This window comes from Chenopodium album, chromosome 6, assembly GCF_948465745.1.
Source record: "Chenopodium album chromosome 6, dcCheAlbu1.1, whole genome shotgun sequence".
In the NCBI taxonomy this organism is placed as follows: domain Eukaryota; kingdom Viridiplantae; phylum Streptophyta; class Magnoliopsida; order Caryophyllales; family Amaranthaceae; genus Chenopodium; species Chenopodium album.
The window spans coordinates 22,968,429-22,980,953 of NC_137839.1; the positions used below are offsets into that span (position 1 = coordinate 22,968,429).

The following is a 12,525-nucleotide window of genomic DNA, read 5'->3' on the forward strand; positions in this document are numbered from 1 at the left end:
TATTGGCCTTTGCAATGTCATTTATAAAATAATTTCAAAGTGTATTACGAACAGACTTAGGAAGGTTATGGGCTGTTTAGTTAGTGAATTTCAGAATGCCTTTCTACCGGGAAGAGCTATTTTAGACAACATTCTCCTTGCTCATGAGCTCTTAGAAAATATCAGAAAGACAAAAAAAGGTTTTAAAGGGAAGTTAGCCATTAAGACGGATATGAGTAAAGCTTATCAATCAATCAATCAATCAATCAAAGCCTTAATCCCAAAAGTGGGGTCGGCTAACATGAACCAAATTTGATTATTCCGTGTAGTCATCAACATAAATCTTTCTCCTCCATCCCTTACGATCCAAAACTTCATCCTCACGTAAATCCATGCACTTCATATCCTTCCTCACTCCTTCCAACCAAGTCATCTTTGGTCTCCCTCTTCCTCGTTTAATCCCTCCATGGTCCCACTCTTCCACTCTTCGCACCGGTGCACCCTCGGGTCTCCGTCTTACATGTCCAAACCAACGCAGACGATTTTCCCTTAATTTATCTACAATGCCCGCCACACCTACTTTCTTGCGAATAACCTCATTTCTGATTCTATCTCTTAAAGTGTTTCCACACATCCACCTTAACATGCGCATTTCCGTAACCTCCATCTTTTTAATATGCTCTTTCTTAGAAGCCCAACATTCTGTACCATAGAGCAACACTGGTCTTATGGCAGTCCTGTAGAATTTTCCCTTCAACTTTAAGGGAATGCTGCGGTCGCATAACACTCCCGTGGCCGCTCTCCATTTAAGCCACCCTGACTTAATCCTGTGGGTCACGTCTTGATCAATGTCACCATTCTTCTGGATGATCGACCCTAGGTACTTAAAACATTCACTCATGGTCAAATCCTTTCCATCCAAACTCACCACTTCATTGCTTGTCCCCCTCTGAGTGCCAAAACGACATACCAAATATTCAGTCTTACTCCGACTTAGCTTAAACCCTCTAGATTCCAACCTTTGCCTCCATTGCTCCAACTTGACATTAACCCCATCCTTAGTCTCATCCACCAAAACGATATCATCTGCGAACAGCATACACCATGGAACCTCATCTTGAATTGGTCTAGTTAATTCATCTAGAACCGTTGCAAAAAGAAAAGGGCTTAATGCAGACCCTTGATGCAATCCGATTGTAATAGGGAAATCTTTTGTCAACCCTCCGCATGTCCTCACATTTGTTGACACATCCCGATACATATCCTTAACTAGGTCTACATACCTTCGTGGGATACCTTTCTTCAACATTGCCCACCAAAGTATCTCTCTTGGCACCTTGTCATATGCCTTCTCTAAATCAATAAAGACCATATGAAGATCTTTCTTCTTTACCCTATAAAACTCCATCATTTGTCTTATCAAATGGATTGCCTCCATAGTAGATCTCCCAGGCATAAAACCAAATTGGTTATCTGAAATGCTTGTGCATGCCCTCAACCTTTGTTCAATCACCCTTTCCCACAACTTCATAGTATGGCTCATAAGCTTAATTCCTCGATAGTTAGAACAATCTTGAGCGTCTCCTTTGTTTTTATAAACCGGGACCAAGGTGCTCTTCCTCCAATCTTGTGGGATCCTTGTAGCCGTCCATATCTTGTTGAAAAGGTTTGTTAACCAATCAATACCAATCTTACCCAAACACCTCCACACCTCTATCGGTACCCCATCAGGGCCAACCGCCTTCTTAGGTTTCATCTTCCTCAGTGCAATCTCCACCTCTACTCTCCTAATCCTTCGCACATACTCCATGTTGATTTCTTCATCACTCATAGAGGTATCTCCTATCACAACTCCATTACTTCCATTAAATAATTCATCGAAGTACCCCTTCCACCTGTCCTTGATGCCCTCCTCTTGCACTAGGACCATTTGGTTCTTATCTTTGACACACTTCACCATGCCAATATCCTTCCTTGCCTCTTGTCTTCTCTTTGCCATCTTATAAATGATCCTTTCTCCCTCCTTGGAATCAAGCTTTTCATAAACCTCCTGATATGCCTTTTCTTTTGCTTGGCGAACAGCTGCCTTTGCCTTACTCTTAGCCTCCTTATACGCTGCAAAGGTTTCATCACTCCTACATTTTCCTAAGGCTTGATAGCATTCCCTTTTTTGCTTAATTACTGCTTTCACCTCTTCATTCCACCACGAAGTATCTCTCTGTACCGAAGTTCTTCCCCTTACTTCCCCTTGGGATTTTTTGGAGTAGGTTTTACACAAATTTGGATTTCCTAATCTAATGGTGAAGACCATTATGAACTGTGTCAGCACTGTTTCTTTTTCAGTTATCATTAATGGTTCTACCCAAGAAAAGTTTAATCCTAAATGTGGTCTCAGACAGGGAGACCCCCTCTCCCCCTACCTATTTATCCTATGTATGGAAGGTCTTTCGGGTCTGATAAGAGATGAAGAAAACAGAGGTGGTATTGTTGGGATTAAAGTGGCTCAGAGAGCTCCAAGCATTAGTCACTTGTTCTTTGTTGATGATTCGGTTTTCTTCCTTCAAGGAAAAGAAAGTACTGTCCTAACTCTCAAGAATGTGATCAACCCCTATTGCAAGGCCTCTGGACAGGTTATAAATCAAAGCAAATCTGTGCTCCTATCTAGTCCTAATTTAGGTGACGATGAGATAAACATATACAGTGATATGCTGGGTATTAGCAACACTAGTTTTGGGGTTTACCTAGGAGTTCCAGCTGATTTTGGCACCTCTAAACAACAATTTTTCAATAAAATTATTGATAGAGCCAAGGAAAGGTTAAATGCTTGGAACTCAATATTTCTGTCTCATGCTGGGAGATTGGCTCTTATAAAGTTAGTTTTGGCTAACCTGGGGACCTATGTTCTATCTGTATTTAAATGCCCTGTTGCTGTTCTTAAGAGACTTAAGAGCATTGCTGCCAAGTTTTGGTGGCTGGGAAATAGAAGTGGGAAAGATATTTACTGGAAAAGATGGTCTTTTTTAACTCAACCTAAAGACAAGGGTGGGTTAGGCATCCTTGATGCTTGGTACTTTAATCAGGCTCTTTTAGCAAAGCAAGGGTGGCGTATTATGAATGACACGGAATCCTTATTTAGCAAAATTTACCGAACTAAATATGGCATTAATAGGAGCTCACTATTTGAAGAATCCTGGCAGGGGAGGAAGGTGGGTTCTTGGGGTTGGAACAGTATTAACTGGGGCTTGCTTCTCCTGAAACAAAGGTGTGTGTGGTCTATTGGGGATGGGTGCAACGCAAAAATCCACCATCCCTGGGTCTTGGGTACAACACCAGATTGGAGATGCCATGGCTGCTCTAATACTGATACAGTGGCTTCCCTCAGGGACATGAATGGAGAATGGAACTTGGAGCTATGTAAAGATTTTTTTACTGAGGATATTGTCAAGAAAATCTTACAGATTAAGCCTTTGCAGGAAGGTTTTGAGGATCTGATCATTTGGAAGGGTGATAAAAATGGGAATTACACTGTTAAAAAAGGGTATGCAGCCTTGGTTGAGGAAAGCTTGAGCCATTCTCATATACAACTCTTGGGGGCTCAGTCTAAGATCAAGTGGAAGTGGATCTGGAGATTGAATAGCACACCTAGGCAAAAAGTTTTACTATGGAAAATTCTTAGTGGTGCCTTACCTGTGGGAAGTGAGATGAAAAAGAGAGGCTTAGGAGAAAACCACCATTGTAAGCTGTGTCTCAAGGAAGATGATAGCAGCTCCCAGCACCTGGAAACTCTAGAGCACATCTTCAGGGATTGTATATGTTTGCTAGTCACATTTGGAAGGGTTGCAGCTTGGGCATTAATGTCTATCAGCAGGAGAACATCCCAATCTCTGAGTGGGTCTATAATTGGTTAAGGATTTTGAGCAGGAAGGACAGCAACTTGGAAGACAATTTTCAACTTTTCATAGCGGTTTTGGAGTGCATATGGGAAGCTAGAAACGGCAAGATTTTCAGGGAGGTCCATCCAGTTCCCGTGACTGTAATTAATCACATAAATTACAGAAAGAATGGAATTTGCAGGAAGGTGCAAGAAAGGCGTGCAGATATTGGGAGCACTGCAGCAATTGAAACTATAACTGATGAGGACTCTACTGGCCCCCCTGGTTTTGTGAGTGTTAAGAGAGCTGAGTATAATGGCAGAAAGCACCATGCCGAGTGCATACATCTGATTACAGGCTATGGCGAGTGTGAGCAGACCAGGATTTACATAAAACAAGATGGCAGCAGGAAAGGTCAGAGCAGATGGATTTGGAAGCTTGATAGCGTTGGGATGGATCAAGATCAAGGTATGGTGTATGCTCAACAGCAGGACACAACATCGGGCTATTTACAGACAGTTCTTCAAGGCCTAAAGGCTGCAGCTAGACGAAGGTGTTGGCATTTGAAGCTTGAAACTGCAGACAAAAGAACGCTCAGCTTGATTCAGGGGATCAACACAGGCTAGCAAGGTTGCAGAATGCTTACAAAGAAGATTAATGATCTTATGCTTGGTTTTCATTGTGTTTCTATTTCTTATGTTTATAGGGGGTAATTCCCTTTTCATGGCTGTCAAAAAAAAAAAAAAAAAAAAAAATATAAGCCCCATGCTCACATACTAAAAATTTATCTCAACTTTCAACAACTAACGTATAAAACACACATTGTATAATATATCAAATTAACGATATATATATGATGAACCCACTAAATAATTAGTGAGGAAAATTAACATGATGCATCATACAAACACAAACACAAACCCATATGTGCAAATAAACCAAAGTCTGTTAAACTCTTAAACCATGTCCACCATATAAAAGCTAAATCAAATAGAATAAAAAAAATATGTGCATGTATTACTTCATGTAAAGAAGCCCAACAATAAATTAAACAAGCAAATAAAATCTCTATTACTAATAAGAATAGAGGAGAACTAAGTATATACTCCATATTCAATACAAACAATCGAGAATGGCATCAAATTCAATAATACATACCCCTTCCCACAATATGGGACAACCATCAATCATATAAAACAATTACCATCAATACCCTCAAATTATTCATCATAAAATTAGTAATATGACCAATAACTACACCAACACAACACAGAATAATTCGTATAAATAATTTGCAATTTCAACATATAAGGAATCAATATTAGTAATACTACCAAGCTTATCACAAGCTACTGACATAGCTACATTTTAGGCAACAGCTAATTACAAAAATATTCTAGGCTATAATCAAGTAACCGAAATATATACAAAGATATATTCTTGACTAAAATATCTTAACAGTCAGAATAAATCAAATCATAACATTGTCTAAATTTGACATATCAAAAAATTCAAATATTTAGAAATCATAACAATCGTCTTTTAGATTGTTAGTAGATATGCAAATTAAACGGAAATACTTATCTCAATGTTGTGTAGACCAATTGACAATAGCCGCGTCGTGGAGAACCACTTACCTAAAAGACGATTCCGCGCTACCTCCCGGTGCAGTAGACTAGAAGCGGTCGCCCTCCAAGATAAGCACGGCGCCAGAGTTTATGTGCACTCACAAACCTGACTGGAACTCAGAATACTTGCCCAGAAAATAGAACAGAAAGAATTCGTGTTTAGATATGTTTAGAGAAGAGAAAAGACTGATTGTTATTTTTCTTTCGAAGGTGAAGAAGGTTTATTTATAAGGCAATGGAGGGAGTAAAAACAACCAACAACTAAGGGGAAAATGGTCATCAATCAAGTGGTGTAACATCCACCCATTAATCCCCAATAAGAGCTAGCTTTTATCAACATTAAAAGGGGTAACGGCTAGTCTTTAAGTGACAACATTAATTAGGAATAATGCCCATTAAACTAGCAATAAGAGGAAGCTAAAATTAAGGGATTCCAATAGCCATTAAATCAACAGTCAAAAGAATAAACACCGTAACTTCTTTGTTTTACTTCAAGAACTTCCAACACTAGCCTCCCAATACTGAGGAACATGCTTAAGAAAGGGCAAGGAATAAATTTCCCCTCACTAAAATCTTGGTAGCAATCCTCGAGAGTAGGGGGTATGTAATCATCTCCCTTGGCCTTCTTAGCGTAGTCTATGAAAAAGTAATAGAATGAGACAAGCATGTCATAAGAGTTTCTACAAAGGTACAAAATCCGACACCCTGAAGTTGAAGTTTTGATAGATTCAGTAAGGGATGTGAAAGGGACATCAGTGTCAAGGAGCCTAGGTGACGGAATCTCATTAAGATGTGTAATGGACGGTGTGGTTGGTGGTAAGAAGTCTACGCTGTGGACAAGCTGATCTCCATGATGATGGGAGTGTAAAGGGATTAGATCAATGCTTGGATAATTTACACGATTAACAACAGCGAAAAGCAGACATTTCAACCAAGCTGTACCTGTTTTCGTAGGGCTAATAATGAAGATATCAGTGTCTCAAGCAGCAAAGTGTCTTTGAAAGGTGATGGCATTTCTTAATGTAGGAATTTCATCTTCATCGTAGTAGTAGAAACCTTGATACTAGATCATTTGAAAATCTGAGTTCCTTAAGGGAACTTTCGGAAGGCTTTCTATCAGTTTCTGCACTTCTTCGTCTTCCTCCTTTGTTTGATTCAGATTCATATTATAGATTAGTATACACTTTTTTCTTGTTACTTTTCTATTGTACTTCGTTTAGTTGGTAGCTGAAGTATGTAGAGCTCTTAGTTCATATACAGATATTGTTCACTAAAAAAAACAAGTTGCCAATTTGCTATACAAGCTAAATCAAACGCACCCAATAATAGAGCATTAAACAAACAAATAAAATAAAGTCGGTCAAAGAATGAATCAAATTAAAGCAGCAGCTTGGTTTGTTCGTATAAGCCTGCAGGCTGCAGCAGCCCAACAGCTATATATTATAAGAAGTAAGCCCCCAATAAAGACGCTATTACTCTATCTCAGTAATACATAGGCATTACGTTATACCTTATTACAAAGTCAATTAAAATTTGTCAGATACAACCTACTCCCTCGTTTTTGTGTTAAAGTTCTTATATAGTTTTAGGTAGTTTAATTGACTCTAATACAATACGAAGTAATATGAAGTAGAATAGTTAAGATGATGAAAAGCAATTCTAGACTTCAACCATCAGTTTTACATTTCAGTTGATTGGTCATGTACTGTTGTACACTTGTACATGATATTAAAACCTCAAATTTCAAAGTATGAGTAGGTGGAAATAATGAAGTTTGAAATTATTGATAATTTTATACATAAATTATGTATTCACTTGTATTAATTTTTCTGAAATCATGTCTGAAAAAGCAATTCTAAATACTGAAATAGTTAATGGATGCAACTAGATTAACAAGTAAAAGAATGGTGATTTCTCTATTAGTGTTACATAATAAATACAGAAAATTTTGATCCCTGATACACTTTTGATGTTCACTTTCATACCAACTCTGTTCTTTGCACAATATTTAATTCTTCTAGCCATGCAGTGTGAAGGGGGCAAGGATCAGGTTTTCCTTCAGAAATTGCCTTATCGGAAAGTGAATAGAACCAGCCGTTTCTCCATTTGAACTGCAAGAATAGATTAATGAAAGCATTAGAAACATATAGGGCTAAGCAGGAAATAACATAATTTCCCAAGTGATTCTCTCTTTCAATTTGGAGCTGTCCCATGTTTTACAGCAGTCTAGCCATCTCTCTGAAGTAGAACCCGATGATTAAGAATAATAAGGAACGGATAAACAATATAAGTGTCAGAGATCATTGATAAAAAAAAAAAACAAAAAAAAAAAAAGAGATGAGATTCACCTCTTTTACTGCCGTGGGGAAGTGTGCTACAGTACGCGAATAGGCACATAATCTTTCTTCTATTCCTTCTTCAAATGCCAAGCCCTTTTCTGTTGCAGCTGCAGATGCAAGTTCAGTGATAAGAGCTGACACCTGAAAACATGTCGATAGTTGAGGTTGTTTACAAAGAGAATCGATAGTTCTAAACCTTCATAAGCTGGTTTAAATTCTCGTCTACACGCAAAATTATGCACACAAACACGAGTGAATTGCCTTAAAATACAGGCTTGTGTTAAGAAGTACAATAGAAGAAAAGCAGCAACTTATTGAGTAATACAGTGAGATCTCTTCAGCAACTAATATTGAAGCTTCAAGAATTCCTAGTATAATCATCAATACAAGGATCAAATTGGTAATAGTCGTCAATAGGCCACACACATCTATATGGATGAACTCAAGTTTCTCGGCTTTCTCCTTGGTCCTCTATGCTTAAACCAATAAATATGAATCAAAGTTCACATATGTTGCTTTCCCTTTTTTTTTTTTTTTTTTTTGTCATCAACACATATATGTCTTGACATGAAAGGCATGGAAATTCTGACGATCTACAGCCAAGAAAATAAGCTCAGCCTCTACTAGTATCTTCTTCCAGGAAGCGTCAAATAAGAAGAAACTATGGAATATTCGGCCAGACAAAGAGCTAAGTATTCCATAGAAGAAGAAAAGAAAGAAAGAAAAAAAAACAGGAATTGTTGAGAAAAGTGTCAGCAAGAAGGATGACGGTATTCCATTTCCCTAAGGATGGGGCATGAGCAGACCACAGATACATGACGAGCTTAGGACAATAGGGGCTAGATCCTGTTATGGAACATTTAATTCATCTGGCAAAATGAAGGAGAATTTAAGTTGGCCAAATTTAGCCATACCTCTGATCGGTATTCCTTCTCTACAGTACCCACTGTTGCTCCAGGATGACGGGCTCCAACAAGCATAAATGCTGAGATCCATATTAGTTTCTCTAACATCTGTTTCTGAAATGGTTCCTTATCAAGTACCTGCAGTCATCAGCAATCAAGAAAATTAACTTATATAATATGCTCTAAATATAGGCCCGTGCGGCTGTGCAATGGACAGATTATTACTGCTAATCAAATTCTAACATCTGCAATGACATAGGAATATTATCATAACAATTCCAACATAACTTTTATTCTTTTAAAGCTATATTTTTATTTGATAACTTGATACATCTCTTTATAAAAACTTATAAATATATAAGAGATAGAGAGAATTAATCTGTGTGTTCTACTTGTATTTCATATAGTGGAGGTATAGATATATATAGATACAATACAATTGATAGGGTTTGTTGAAAGAATAATAAACCCTAAAATCTAGAAAGTTCTGGAATGATACAAGAGTATAATGGACATCCACAAATATATATTTCATAACAATTTTATTCCAACTCTTTTTTTTTTTTTAATTTATTTTTAAGTACTAGTAACTTAAATTTGCCAAAAAGTTTGAATTTAATATTATGCAGTGGCTTCCAAAATTGACTAACATTTTCTTTTTATCTCAATCACTATCCTATTTCTTCATTTAAGACTTTCCAATGAAAAATTCACTTCTACTCACAATTTTTTATTTTTTAAAGAGAAGGTTGGACTGTGGGAACATTCCATTGGATCAAGCTCCAAAATTACAAATTCGTGGAACAAAGACAAACAATTTAACACAACTCAAGGTAAAATTGGAAGAGTATAACAAAAATACAAATTAAGTGAAAAGCTCAAGTAAGAACACCTCCCGTATGTGAGAACATGTCCTATGCTCTATAAACTAATTGTAATGTTCTTAATTAGTAGTTCTTTTCATATAAGAATACTACCCACTAAAGCTCCATGCTTAAATTCAACCAAGCTCTTCACAAATTCAATGAAATTTATTCATAAATTTGACTTATTTAGGTAATGGATTTAATTTTGTTTCACCCTCCTCTAAAATAGTCTCTCCCCTCATAAATAATAATCCTCTGTCCTCAAGTAGACTCCATGAAGCTAAAGCTCAAGCTTAGATGTACGGAAGTTTCGGTCCATGTTTTATTTGCCTTATATTAACTTATTTCAGGAAATGTAAGTTTTAGAAAGATAAGTTCAAAAAAAAAAAAGTTCTGATAGATAAGGGAAACTCAAGTTCAAATTACAACTAAGATAAGTTCTAATAAAGTTTAATAAGTTTAGGGTGAATCTAGATAAGATAAGACAAGTTCACGAGAACAGAAAAAACACCCTTAGAATAAGTTCACATTTTTCAAGTTAAAGCTTGTGTTTTAAATAACTTTAAGCATTATTATAAGCCATTAGAGTCCATGCTCTAAAAAGTTAAGTGTGTTGTTCTAAATTTCCATTGCATATGTTCTATATTGCTTTGGACATTATTCATTCTCTTTTCTTCTTGTATGTTATAAAAATACATATTATACATCATAAATAAATGTACAATATGTCCTAACTTGTAAAACAAAAGTCTAGTTGTCTTCAATAGTGGATGCATCCACTCCCAATCATTAGATTTCTTCTAATCCAATGGCCAAGATCTATTCTCATATATATAGAGGGTCAACAAGTTCACTATAGCAAGGTCCTTTGAAATTGCATGATATGAATTGCAACATAATTAATGTACACACACAAAACTGCAAACCCAGAGCGTTTACCTTACAAGAAAGGCCTCCAGCATGTAATCTTTCTGCTACCGCAGGAGCCCATTTGCCGAAAGCTGCTGTCAGACCTTCTGGATTAGTGTCTGTCTTACCATCAATTGGTGGTTCACCAAGCTTAGCAACCGCAAAATATGCCAAAAGTTGGTCAGCATCACCAAGACCTTTACTGTGAAACCATGGCTCCAGCATCCCATTCTGGAAAAAGACCAAATCTGCCAGATTGTGAGAAGGATACAACCATCATCAACATGATCGAAACAGAAATTTTTAAAATATAACCAGGCACATTCTTATGTATCTAATTGTACATACAATAGTATAGCAGTGCTGAAAATTGACATTAGGTGAACCAGTTGGTTCTCGAATGTCAATATCACAATAAAAACTCTCATATAACTACTATAAAAAAAAATGATATAATAAGATAAAATAAAATGGGAAAGCAAGACTTATATTAACACATCTACACATCCTATTTCTCTTGATCAATACCCCCTTTTTTTTTTTTTTTTTTTTATGAGAAAACTCTTGATCAATTCTTATCAACACATCAAAGTGATGAAAGATTGATTGTAAGGAAAAGGATGTGTATGTCCTTGTTGGATTATGTACATGGGTCATAGGAATATTTTTACTTGATGCTGAAATGATTGTTGATTTAACAATTTGAATACATGAAACACCCTCAAATTTTAGCAATTATAACCAGAAACCCAATGATCAAATTTCAAATTTGCAACCTTTTCTAGTTACAAAACTATATACTCCAATTGTTACAAAATTTTCAACACATTGGCATTATCTTGCACAACATCAGGATTAAATTACCCTACTAAAAACCTTTCAAATATTAGAAATTAACCAATTGAAAAAGAAACCTGAGAGAAATTCCTCAAAGTTAATCTCACAAATCAGCATTATAATAAATCATAAGCACAATGAAAACTGAATGAAGGTTAAAACCCTAACCTTTCCAACGAGATTGAGGAGTAACTTGAAGAACACCCTCAAGATCATCATTTCTAGTACAAACTAAAATGGGGCCATCAAAATCAAGAGGAACAAAATCCCCTCTTTTAATCAACAAATCATCACCATTACCCATGTCTTGTAAAGCTCTACCAACTCTTCCACCACCAACAATAATGGCAGGAACAACTTTACTCTTTAAAGTTTCAGGCTTTTCAACAGTAGCAGCCATTGTTGAGCTTGCTGATAATGCTGTTATGGAAGGAGTAATTCTGGGAGTTGAATAATAATGGGATTGTCCCAAAAGTTTTGGAATTTTGGAAATTGGGTTTGTGTTTGGGTTTGAAATGGGTGTGATTTTGGGGAAGAATGATGCAGTGGAAGTAGGAGGGGTAGTGAATAAGAATGAGGCCATGGAATAACTGAATGTGGTACTGCTAATCTGCTATTTTGCTAATGCTGGTTGTTATTGGGTCATGTACTGTTTTTTGTGGTATGTTACATGTACATGAAATCTTGAAGATAGGGTAATCGAAGTTCATTATGTGATTGGGTAATATTATGTGAGAAAAAGGTTGTTTACTTGTTTTGATGAGGTACCAACCATTACAATGTAATGTGGACAACGTGTGAAATTACCGATACCGACAAGTTGAGGTTTGCCAACATACTCTCGTAAGGTTGGAACAAGATAAAGTCAATTAAAAGATAAGATTCTCTTCCAAAAAAACCAAAAAAAAAAAAAAAACAAAAGGTAAGGTTGTCACGCATATAGAACCGGTGACTGCCACGTAGATAGGTCTAGCGCTATATGCACACGATGTGTGCGACGTTGATGTAGTAAAGGCAGCATATTGCATAAAGTTAATATTATGAGTTTCACAATTTGATGTTTTTCCAAGTACAACTGCTTTTACAACTCCGACGTCTTGTTTAATATATTTCAAGCTTGTTTTTGAGTTTAAAGCCCTCTCATTTATTTGTAATCTAATTTTTTGAGGTTTTTTATTAATATTTTACGA

The 12,525-nt window shown here is 36.5% G+C and overlaps 2 protein-coding genes across 2 annotated transcripts; one reads left to right on the forward strand and one right to left on the reverse strand.

Annotated features, from left to right (window-relative positions):
- The first annotated feature begins 2,276 nt into the window (after positions 1 to 2,276).
- LOC145636800 (uncharacterized) lies at positions 2,277 to 4,477 on the forward strand. The gene is made up of 2 exons (XM_081688346.1): positions 2,277 to 3,835; positions 3,901 to 4,477. The coding sequence occupies exons 1-2, from the start codon at positions 2,277 to 2,279 to the stop codon at positions 4,475 to 4,477; spliced, it is 2,136 nt and encodes a 711-aa protein (XP_081544472.1).
- Positions 4,478 to 7,342: 2,865 nt separating this feature from the next.
- LOC145635960 (uncharacterized) lies at positions 7,343 to 12,032 on the reverse strand. The gene is made up of 5 exons (XM_081687379.1): positions 11,504 to 12,032; positions 10,529 to 10,746; positions 8,733 to 8,861; positions 7,828 to 7,959; positions 7,343 to 7,590 (listed from the first exon to the last, which is right to left on the reverse strand). Exons 1-5 carry the CDS (start codon positions 11,916 to 11,918, stop codon positions 7,459 to 7,461), a joined length of 1,026 nt encoding a protein of 341 aa, XP_081543505.1. The 5' UTR covers positions 11,919 to 12,032; the 3' UTR covers positions 7,343 to 7,458.
- Between the last annotated feature and the right edge of the window lie 493 nt (positions 12,033 to 12,525).